This window comes from Carcharodon carcharias, chromosome 5, assembly GCF_017639515.1.
Source record: "Carcharodon carcharias isolate sCarCar2 chromosome 5, sCarCar2.pri, whole genome shotgun sequence".
Lineage (NCBI taxonomy): Eukaryota > Metazoa > Chordata > Chondrichthyes > Lamniformes > Lamnidae > Carcharodon > Carcharodon carcharias.
Window position 1 is genome coordinate 138,275,562 of NC_054471.1, and position 12,569 is coordinate 138,288,130.

At 38.6% G+C, this 12,569-nt stretch overlaps 2 protein-coding genes across 3 annotated transcripts in view; one reads left to right on the forward strand and one right to left on the reverse strand.

Annotated features, from left to right (window-relative positions):
• Positions 1–12,569, forward strand: part of nt5dc1 (5'-nucleotidase domain containing 1) — a 602,479-nt gene that overhangs the window by 53,064 nt on the left and 536,846 nt on the right. The window lies entirely within an intron of this gene.
• Positions 1–12,569, reverse strand: part of LOC121278070 (filaggrin-2-like) — a 64,974-nt gene that overhangs the window by 20,828 nt on the left and 31,577 nt on the right. Inside the window, exon 10 of the mRNA XM_041188125.1 lies at positions 9,236–11,053. Within this exon, the coding sequence (XP_041044059.1) occupies positions 9,236–11,053 (1,818 nt within the window). The remainder of the gene's footprint in view (positions 1–9,235; positions 11,054–12,569) is intronic.

Sequence of the window (12,569 nt, forward strand, 5' to 3'; positions counted from 1 at the left end):
GGCCAAAGGCTGCACCAGCAGATTTCAGGCGATGTCAGGATTTTTTCGTCAATGTCAGGTTTCTGTGAAAGATAACTTCCGAGGTGTGTGTACCACATTTTCCAGGTACATATCATGAACGCCAACCAATGGGGCTGGATGTGTACATTTGGAACTTGCTGATGGAAAACTTTGATCGTCTGACAGTTGAATGTAAGTTGCATCTTCTTTTATGCATCAGTAAAAATATAGATGAGGTGGCTATATTTTCTTCTGGAAAAGGATATCAGAATACCAACGCAGAGGTCATAGTTGGATTTGCCATCAAGCATGAACTTGTGAACCAGCTTCATGAGTTTCCACTTGGAAGAAATAGGCAGTTCATGACTGTCACAAACTGGCGAGGAGCTAAGTCACCACTGTGGTCAGTGCATATGCCCCAAACCTGGATGCCAACAATGAAACCAAGGAAAAGTATACAACCTGGGACAGTTGAGTGGTTCACTGATCCCAGAGGACGAATGGACGGTTGGCACAGTGTTCTGATATCAGTGGCTTGTGATGGTAACATTCTGCTCTCTAGCCAAAGTGGTTTGGGAACTCTTGCCCTGGTCTTCTTCCATATTCTCTGGTCCATCCTCCATCTGAAAAAGGCAACTGCCTGACGAAGGTGGCTCCCTGTCTCTGAGCACTCGTTAATATAGTTTATTTCTAGGGGCTGGTAATTTATTCTTTATCAATCACCTGTTTGAACCCAATACCTAGGATCGACTTTGCCATCTAGGATGTTCCAGAACACTGGAGAATTTGGCTAAGGAGAGTGGCATGTGTGGTATTATTTGGGGTGGTTGAATCAGAGCTTGTGATTTAAAATCTTCTGAGCAAGCTTTGACCTTTAGTTGGTTGTAAATTATATTCTAAATGTGTATTTATTACCATTCATCTTTTTGAGCTACAATTATTAATACTCTGTTTCAGCCGTTTCATAATTTTATTCAGTGTGATATAAATTCCCATCCTTCCATCAAATTCTGAATCATGAATTTTCCTCAAAATAAAGAAAAAAGAAATTGAACAATGCTCATTTTTTTTTAGTTACGGGTGGGGGCTGGAGAGAGAAGATAAAATCTTATTGGATCATTATGCCAGGTTATTTCAATGCTACTTAAATGATCGCCTTCAGTTTAACAGAATTCAGATTCAGCATTGTCTATTTTTAACTTTTTAATTATAATTTACAGCATATAGTAATCAACAAGTAGTGTACAATTGCATTGTGCACCCCTTTCGTGCTAATGTGTTAATTGTCCATGAAAGCATCATCATGTGAAGGTCAATCCAAAAGCAAAAACCAAGTTCACAGTCACCAGAACAGTAGCAAAACCACCATCATGAACCTGGAATATCAATTAGAGAGCTGAATGAGTCGAGGCAATTCAGGAAAATCTCAGGTAGACAGAACTAGTAGTTATTGTCATCTTCCTTTGACATCAGAGAAGAAGTCAGCCCATTACATGTAGTGCAGGGATTGTGTGGTTGGCTTAGGAAGCTAGCGGTGATTAGTTCAAACCACATCATGGCATGTATGAAACTGAATGAAATAAATCTGGCAATTTATGGGCTAGTTCCAGGAAAATGACCATTATAACTGTAGTCTAGTTCATTAATCCCCTGGCCAATCAGGGCTACATATGGCTGTAATTCTACAAATGTGTTTGCCTTTTAATGACCCGTTAATGATAGCTGAGATTCAAGGAGAATTCCATCACTGCCTTCTCAATATCCACTAGGGATGGACAATAAAAATAAGCTTTGTCAGTGTTGCCACACAAAAAGGATGTTCAACTGTGAGTATTATAGCCAGGAACTTGGGAGCATGGAAGATAATTTTGGCAGAGTGCAAAAAGCAAAACAGATAAAGGGGAGAAAGATAAAGCAATCTAACTTGATAGTTTTTCTCTTAATGCAGTATGAGATTGTGCAGAAATATGCATATGAGAAGATGCCAGGTTTTACCTCCAGCCTAGGTTGAATTCTGGATCTCAACCAAAGCTGTCACTGGGGCACAGCAATTATTTTCTGAACCAATGGGTTAGGAATGATCAAACTATCTGTATTGGTGGCAGCTCGTGGATTGCTATTGTTGATTCCAGCTGTGATTCTGTCTATACCGACTGCTTTAACAGCATCTTGCAGTTATATAGAATATTTAAGATCGTAAGATGTCTCAAGGTGCTTTGCAGGAGCATTATCAAACAAAAAATGCCACGTAATGAGATATTATAGGTAACTAAAGGCTTGTCCAAAGTGATAGGGTTTAAATAATATCTTAAAAGTTGAGTGAGAAACTGAGGGGTTTAGGGAGGGGATCTCAAAACGTAAGGCCTGGCCAACTGAAGGCTTAGCCACCAATGGTGGAACAATAAAAAGCGATTGCAATTAGTTAGGTTCAAAAATAACTGATCTCTTGGGCCAGGTACTGAATATCTATGAAGCCATATCCAAGCAAGAATCAGGACCTTTAAAGAGGAAGAGAGAAACAATGTAACCCAATCATATTCACCAACAAGGTGTAAGTCGGAAGGAAAAGTACTGGTTTATCCTTTGGTAGCGGCTGAGAAGTCGCTGCTCTCTCTTTCTCCTGGAGAAATATTGAAAGAATGTGGTCACACAGCTTTTTCCTGAAGAGCATAAATGAAACCCTTTCCAAATAATTAGTTTCCAAAATTTAGTAGGATATTTTTGTATATTGTTATTGACCGTCTAGGAAGATTCTAAAGAGGGTGAAGGGAAATGCCACTGGAAAATGGCTTGAGACCATTTGAGTGTTGTAATGTTGAGATGTGGCTGAAGTTACCCCTCTGGCTACTTATTTGACCTGGACACCTGGGGCAGGAGTTTTTAAATGCAGTGAGGCCGACCTCCTAAACTCTTTGCTCTGGCCCCAGGATCCCTACAAAACCATTGGCCAGTGTGTGTTTGAGGGCAGGCCGGACAAGAAATTTTCCTGGAAAATGTGATTAGAGGAAGGAAATGTTTACTGCTGCCTGATTTGCATGGCTGTAATAAAGGAGCTTCCCTGGTGCAGGACATTTTTTTGCTCCCTTCAGGCATGCCCCAGAAATCCCAGGGCTATACTAAAAGTGGAAACCCAAAAAACTGAGGGAAGTGGATGGCCTCCAGGGACAAAGGTCAAAAAAATCAGCACTTGTTTAGAATAGATGGAGAAAAGAATGACAAAACTGATCAAATTGACTTTTGTGTAACAATTTTTTTCCAGAGCAAAAAAAATGATCTGTGAGAAAACTAAAAGGCATTTGAAGATGGACCTGAGCAAAGTATATGATATAATAAGTGGTACAGGTCGAGTATCCTTTATCTGAAACCCTTGGGGCCAGTTGCATTTCGGATTTCAGATAATTTTGGTTTTCGGATACCGCATATAAACTTACATTACAATAGCCGAAACTTCAGCTAGCTATAGTATAAAGTTAATAAAATGGCTAGAAAAGTAAGATGTATCACTGAATAATAAATACAGAGTAACCTGTAATAAATTTCTTTTTGACATATTCATCACAAAAAACACAAGGTAAACAGTGCAGACAACAACTAGACTTTCCATCCTAAAGGCCGATAAGGTTCAAAAAAAGTGCGGTTTTAGGATTTGTTCGGTTTTTAGATTTACGGATAAGGAAAACTCGACCTGTACAGATTAGGCAAACCTATTTTATTACTTTAAAGTATGCTAAATTAATGCTAAAGGATGAAAATAGGAATGGTTGAAAAGCAAATCTAGAATCAATATCAGGGAAAGTATCTTTTCTCAAAGATTAGTTTGGAAGACATATTGGAATACTCTTCTAAATAAGGTAAAAGTATTTGAGTGGTTTTGAGTAGATGCAAGATATGTGAATTCTAGTTTATATATTAGAGGAGTGAGCTGAGTGGCTTTTTCTTAAAAAAATGGTTTTCCTCACCTTCAACCACAATCAAACTCACTACATTTTTTGTATAATGGATAGGAGATTTTCTGATAAAACAAACTAAAATTTGAACTAGGCAGGTGATATGTTTTCTGAGATCTTTAGAATCATGTAGTAGAGAAACTAGGGCTAGGACTGATGCCACCTAGTAATTGGTACTTGAATAATCAAAATCTCTTAGTGTTTAGGCATATATGGAGGTGGTGGTGGGGAATAAATGGATAGCTATGGTGGTGCTGATATCACAAATTGAATCCTTATATTGTTGCTGTGCATATCTTCACACTTCTTCTTTGGAGAAGGGTGTGTGAAATGTTGGAATGATTTTGCAGGCTGACTAACAACCTGCATTGAGCCACATGAATGCTTTTTCCATAGCCAACGAGTCCTGGAGTGAGACTTGAACCCGGGATCCAAGGCAGGAGCGCTACCGGCTGAGCCACTCAAGTTATGTACAGAAAGTAATGTCTTAAGGAAGATAACGGCTGTAGGGAAACTCCTGCCACTGGAATGAAGTAAACCTTGTCACATATAAGTTATTAATTTAAGCATCTGCTAAAAGTGCAAAAACAGTGTCATGTATTAAAATACAAAGCATGTAAAACTAACAAAATAGAAAAATGCAACTCTGAAATAAAAATAGAAAATTATTTAAATTCACAGCAGGTCAGTCAGATTTATGAAAAGAAAGGTTAGGACAGATTGATTGCACTTACAAAATGTTCAAACTTTTCTCTTTACGGATACTAACTGAGCAGCTGTGAATTTCCAATACCTTCTTTCTCTATGCCATTCTAAGAAGTTTGTCAAAATGTTATCAAATCCCCAAAGCAAATGTTGATTAAATTAGCTTGGTAAGGCAACATAAGTAGAAGGTAGGGATATAACCTAAAGAACAACCTGATTTCTCCAGAATGATGCAGTGGAGCCAACCAATAGACCTGATAATATAATCCATTTTTCAGCATAAAAGCAACCTATAAGATAAGAAAGTAAGGGTTATCCATGGAAAACCAGTTGAAACTATAAATATGCAAAGATCACTGATAAAAAGGATCATGTTCTGTATCATTCTCAGAAATTAGTAATATGCAAGCATATTTCTTTCATCTATAGTTGTAATCTATTAATATACCGCACAAATAATTGAGACCCTTTGCTCATGGGGGCCAAACCCTAACCTTTAGGCATCCTACTTTGTCTGGCCTACACTTGGCTCCATTCCCAAATTTGTGGTCAACCCCTTAAGGATCTGGACAACAAGGAACCAGCAATAAATGCTGCCTTGCAAGTGCAACCCTCACCCATGGAACAAACTGGGACCTGGTTGACTGTGGTGGGGAGGGTGAGAGCAGGTATTAGGGAGGGAAGGAAATCAAGCCTTGCTTCCACTGGAAAGGTTTTCAGATTTTGGCATTTAAATAATCTTTGCCAGCTCATTCAACATTCACTTAACATTGAATTCTAATATTTTGTGATGATGGATCAATTGAATTTATAGGACTGCATCAGGCATGTGGCAATTGATGTATCGAAAAGAACAAGGATTGGTTGATATTAAGGTGAGGAAAGTATATTACATAGCAGCCTTATTTTCTTGCAAAACATTTTCATGTTGAATGGCCCGAAATTTCTGGGTGAGATAATTATGTGGAAATCTTGTTCACAGAACGCAAGATTCCTCAAACCTTACATTTGAACAAGATTTTTCTGCTCTCCCTTGAATAAGGTAGATCTGGTAACAAAGCTCATTGTGCCAGAAAAATCATTTTTAATTTTTTAATGAACATGGATGTTTTAAAAGACCTTTGGTGCTCAAAAAGGTTGATCTACTGTGAAGGACCATAGGAATAAAATTATTGCCGGAAGGTTCATGATCAAAGTAACCAGAATTAATTTGTAACTAATGTATGGACTAATTGTACCCATAGGAATTTACAAAATCAAATCTGCATAATTGATAACCCCATTTAATCTTGCTTTGTGAGCAATGTTTATGAAATGCTGTGTATTGGAATTTTTCCATTATTCATTTGAATAATGCATGTAATGTGTATATATATATATATATACACTATATATATATATATATATATGTACTATGGAAGGCAGATATAGTTCAATAGGTTGTTTATTGTAATGCATTTTTCAGTTTTTCATCATGGATTTTTCTAAAAAGAAAATTCTTCTTGATTCATATAGATTTCACATCGAAATTTCAAGATGGAAACTGGCCATTTAGCCCAATCAGTTCATGTTAGTATTTATCGTCCACCTAGGCAGTAATCCAATCCTATGCTCCCACTTTGTTTCCATATCCTGTTGTTCCCCTTTTCCTTCAAACATCGATCAAATGTAACCTTATATGTTGCCATGGTCTCTACTTTAATCATTCTGCAATTACTAGAATCGTTGATTGTGGAGGCTATGCTTTGATTTTCTGAGTTGGTGGAAAAATAGGTGTTTGCAAAACACAATACCAGCGTGTGGGGTTTATTGGTAGTTGTGAGATATGGCAACACTGTTGGCCCCTGGACAATCTTTCCCACACCAACAGGAAAGCATTTCTGCTGCTGCGGACATTACTGTCATGTTTTTGCAGTATGATATTCCACTCATTTTTACTGTGCCTTTAAAGTACCCCACTCATGTTTGTCAGGTTATCCACATGTAAAAACTTGAATTTGGTTGTGAGCTTTTGAAATCTAGGCTTGCCTTACAAGTCCTCACATTGCAGAAAGATTTAGTGAATTTCACATGTTGGTGTAGGCTCTTCTTATACTGTGGATAGAACAATTCCTAAGCTCCATCATTTTTGCCTAAGATTATTTTTTGAATTCCACTTTTCTCAAAAACTGGGAAACTTTTTAGGTACAACCTAATTTTTTTATTGATAGGGGCATCATTTGTTTGAAGTTCAAGGAAAGGTGGGCTGTGGTTTCCATGGGGATAAAGGTTTACTTAAAGTCAATCATTGAACAATATTTAACAAACTAGAAACTAGAGTGTTGCTCCTTGATGGGATAGGATTCATCAGGGATCTGTAACAATTAACTCATTCTGTAACCACTTGTTTGCAAAAGAAACCAGGAAGTAATGTTTTGCATGATTCCCCCAAGCATATTAGCTTGACTTCACAACTTAGCGACAAAGTATCTCAGGCTGGTCTGGAGGTGTCGGGTCTTTAATCTCAACAACTGTGTTTGTATTTGAACTTTGTTATACTTGATGGTATGTGAAAGTTGAACAAATGACGAAGAATGGTATATAATGTAGAATAGGTATAGTTTTCTTTTTTATTTTACACTGCTCCCTCCTGGCCTACGCCATATTCTGTTTCTGGTTAACTTGACATGGAACTCTGTTTTACTCTTTTACCATTTTAAGTTTTCTGGCTTTCACTATAATTGTTTTACTGGACATTCAAAATACTTGGTTTCTTTAAATTTCATTGTTTGTTTTGGGCAAAGATGGCTTAAAATGAGGCTGTTGCACACAAATGTGTACAGGAATTTCATAGCCTACACAGAACAGAGGTTTTCTTAAAAGGTGGTGACACAGGTGATTTTACCCTGTGGGACACTGAAGAATTTTATGCCCATATGTGATAATGCATAGCACTTTGTGCACTCGCATAAATAAGAAATTCAGAACCTGGAAGATGACAGGGCAAAACATTTGTCAGAAGAGAATGTGGAACTGCTGATCACATGCCCATTTCAAAGAATAATTATTTTACATTAGGTTATATAACAGGTTATCTACATAAGGAAAAAAGGACTGCATTGATGAATTCTGAAAACATTTTATCAAACTAAAGTGAGTTTCAAATTCGTCCAGTGGATCATTATGGTACAAATCTTCAGTGGAGGGTTCTAAATGAAGTAACACAGCAGGCACAATGGTATTCAAGACTGTTGCAACATTTGTACCAGTATGCACTCAAAAAGGATGTTGCAGATCTAAATGACATCATCCTGAGCTATGTGGAGACGAGTTGGTCATTTCAGATTAGTATCACGAACAGATTGATGAGAGGTAATTTGTTCTGTGTGATCAGATCTTGCTCAAGATTTTGTAAGCTTATAGTTATGTCAAGCAACCATTGGTCAAAATGTATTGCAGCAGTTCAATATTGTGTTGTTATAATATCCAACATGTTCATGCTATTATAAAATCAAATATAAACATGCTCAATATTATTAAGTTATATACACTTATGCAGACAAGAGTAAGAGGATATAAACAAAGTTATATATGGCATAATCATTTATTTACACATAACTTTTCTAATTCATCAGTAATATGATTTGAAATTTTAATAAATGTTTTCATTTCAAGTGTAATCATTAAGAAAAATCAATCTTTGCTTTTAATGTTTATTTTGCTTTTGAAGAAAAGGCAAGTTGTAAACAGAACAATGGAATCGTCGTATTCATGTTTATTGCTCTTGAAGAAATAGTGGCATTAACTAAAATATGGAAATCATAGAACATAATCTAATCCCTAAAGTTCTGAAACTTCAAGTATTAAATTAAAAATAATGGATACTGCAAACGGTTTTTGTTGGAAGACAATGAGGACAACTTAAGACTACACTTGAGGCTGTAGTTACACTGTAACTAGCATTTGCGCAAAACAGTTTTGCTTCATACCAACTCTAAAGTTGTAATGTGAATCCAGAATCTAAGGTTTGTCCTAATTTTTGGGAGTGAAGTTAATGTGAGACTTCCAGATTTGCACTACGACTTCAAAACTGCTTTTCACTGATGCTGCAATTGTAATGTAAATGCAGCCCAAAAATGGCATTTCATGCAGCTAGGAACATACTTTTCACATTAACATATATTGTTTGCAAAGATGCTAACAAAGCAAATATCCTGAGGCCATACAGTCAAGCGGAATAACATCATAAAATGATCAGTGTTGTCGTAGAATGTTCCTAAATCAAAAATTTGAAGTGACCAATTGGCACGACTGCATATAATTTCTGGTATAATTTGTCAAAAGTTCAGTTTTTTTTATCTGTAGGACCTGTATACACACAATGAGATTAAAAGATCTTGCTTTTAGCAAATGTGCTAAGTAATGTTTACTTTCCTGAAAGGCATATTATTCCTTTAAAAATACTGCAGTGATTTGTTACACTGACATTTGTTGGATATTTATGCCATTTTTCATGAATTTCCTTGCAATCTTAACTGACTTGGTCAGATTTAAATTCACAGCTCTGCTTTTTTAAATTGACATACATCATGATGGTGTTATTAACAATCCAGAAAATGATGAATATACATACTCAGAAGAATATACGCCATTAGACTTCTCTGCAGGCAGTTGTACATAAACTTCGTCATTTTCATCCAAATGTAAGATAGCGGTTCCCGAGGCATGATCAACATATTGTGGCGTATATTCATCATATGTGTACATTACAGGTTCATCGTTTTTATATAATGCAACCCAAACATTTGCTTCCTTGACATGTACATGATAAAAAAATTGGTAGATGCCTGATATTTCACATGTGAAGATTCCTTTTGATGAATCATAGTTGTTATTTGAATTGGTCAGTATTTTGTCAAACACTATTGGTTTCCCTTTTGAAGGATATGGCTGAGAAAGAATGGCTGTGAATGCTGGAACAGGACTCACCACATCACCTGAACTGATGTAACCATTAAAACCTGCATATTTTCCTTTTGGCATAATAATTTCTCCTGGTGGGCCTGCTGGACCAGGGGCTCCTGGAATTCCTGGTAGACCAGGTGCTCCTTTTGGTCCAGATGGGCCACTTGGCCCCTTGATGATTTTTCCATCAAATTTACCCGGAGAACCTGGTGGACCTGGAACTCCGGGATCTCCTTTTACTCCCGGGTGTCCTGGAGAGCCTGGAGACCCAGTTGAACCGACTGAACCAGGTATTCCAGGAAGCCCTTTCTTTCCAGGTTCGCCTGGATACCCTTGTGGTCCTTGAGGACCTTGAGGACCTGGACTACCTACTTTTCCACGTGGCCCAATTGGCCCTTTATCACCTTTTTTGCCACTTGGGCCTGGTTCTCCTTTTTTACCCTCTCCACCTGGCTTTCCTGGAGGCCCTGACTTCCCTTGCTCACCTTTTTGTCCAGGCTCACCTTTTGGGCCTGAAGGCCCTTTTGGACCTATTAGTCCTGGATGACCTTTTTCTCCAGGTGCACCAACATTACCTGGTGGACCTTTTGGGCCTTTTATTCCTGGTGGCCCAGGTGATCCTACAGGGCCACGAGGTCCAGGTTCTCCGGATGATCCTTTCTCTCCTTTATCACCAGGCTTTCCACTCAAACCAGGGGAACCTGGGTGTCCTTTGAGTCCTGGCAGACCTGGCTTTCCGATGCCTGGCAATCCAGGTGAACCTGGCAAACCTTGCAGACCAGGGTGACCTTTCATCCCAGGAGCTCCTCGTGGTCCCTGTATTCCAGGCTTCCCGATTCCTTCTTTTCCAGATGGTCCTGGTGGACCATTTTGGCCTGGTTTACCTGGATGTCCTGGTGACCCTGGTGATCCCTTTTCACCTTTGTGCCCTGGTTCACCTTTGTCACCAGGGGCCCCTTTGTGTCCTTTACCTTCTGACCCAGGTGGTCCTGGTGGACCATGTGGTCCTGGAGCACCTTTATCACCAGGACGCCCTGGGCTTCCAACTCCTTTGTCCCCTTTTGGCCCAGGCAGACCTGGGTATCCTGGATCCCCTTTTCTTCCAGGAAATCCGAGTGTTCCTGGAGGACCTGGTGATCCTTTGGCCCCTGGTTTACCAATGACAGATAACCCAGCTGACCCAGGTGGTCCACTGGGTCCTGGAGGGCCTCTTGGTCCTTGCATCCCCTGAACTCCCTTATCCCCTTTTCGTCCAGGAACTCCTGGCACACCTGGCTTTCCTGGTCCTCCTGGACTGCCTGGTTTTCCAATAGCTGATAATCCTTGTGGTCCTGGTGGTCCAGGCTTACCAGGATGTCCTGGCAGCCCAAAACCTGGCTTTCCTGGGTATCCTGGTGGACCATGTGGTCCTGGTAATCCAGGTGGACCTGGTGGTCCTGGCTCTCCATATTGTTCTTCTGTTAAAAAGAAATAAAGGTCATTCTGATTATCGTGTTAGGAGGCATTTAGTTTGCACTATTTGTTGTATGCTAATGTGAATTAAGTTCCATCGTTTTATTTTTATGTTTGCCCATATTTGCCATATAAAGTACTTTGGGAGCAGAAACCAATTTACTAGAAAATATGTTTCTTCATTTTTTACTATGGATGTACAATTTACAGTAAAATATGACTGCAAGAGTCGAAAAGTGAATAATGAGATGTTAAACTGAACTTTTTAGATGAATATTGCATTATCATTTGTTGAAGTGGCAGTAAAAAATATCTGCTGAAATAGATTAAGCTTTCATATGAGTAGGAAATGTGTGGCTTTATCAAGATGTTCTTAAGTAGATTTTGAATGCAATATAAGTTTAATAGCAGTACAGCAAAGAATTGAGTGTTATAGTACTGACTATTAAAATCATCTATGATTGACTTATTTAAATACACATGATCTTTGTATTACTAAGATCAATACTTCCATACAAAGCTTAGACATGACAATATCTCAGACCATAAAAGAAAACCAGCTACATTTATCTTTGTCTTTGATCTATCAAAATAATGTAAAGTTTTATATTATATATTTACTATAATCTCTTATTTACAGCATATTTGTGATCAGGGTGGCTGTTTGGGATCTAGCATATTATTTGTCGTAAACTCCAGATTCAATTTCGGGTTTGATCAGTATTAAAGTGCAGGGAGGATCTAGTGAGCTAGTAATGTTAGAAGCCAGGTTGTAGCACCTGGCTGTATTAAAACAAATCTAATTTTGGGAAGGAAAGAATTGAAAGCCTCTGCTAGTATCCCTAGTAGACTTTTAAGACTCGGGAGTGGTTTTCTCATCTGCACACTATTGGGGTGCATCTAAGGCTTTTGCCTCTACACAGAGGCAGGAAAATTGGTCAATTGCTGCCGGGGGTTGTGCAGATAAAGGAATTGTGGGTGGTGTGGGAAAGCTGGGCTGCCTTGGTCTCCAGAAGGGAAAGCTACTTGCCTTAATGTCACACTTTGTAAGGGAACACATATGAAGAAAAAAAGTTAAATCTTCTTAATATCTTTCTAGAACAGTCCAGGCCTTGGTGTAGGCATGGACCCCAAGTGGGGCACGCATATGCAACCCAGCATCCTTGTATTGTTGAACCAGCCGGCCTTTCAGTGGTTGGGAATCGTGAACCTTCTGGCTTTAATAGTCCCCAGCCTAGTCAATCCTAGGCTACTTGTCTTGTTTGAAACCTGCACTCACCCAATTTGAGGCTGTAATCCAGTGTAGTTATGTTCTGACCACATGTGTGTTTTTTCTGGCTGGAGTACAGCAAAAGTGACATGGGTTTTTAGTCCCATTATTATTTCAGAACAGAATTGAGTTTTGGGAGGAAGGGGTGGTGCTGATTACTGCACAATGGCTTAGCACACAGTTCGAAAATTAACAGAATTTCCATGAAAGGGCCAAAGTGAAATGAAACTAGTTATTCTCAATCAGGAGCT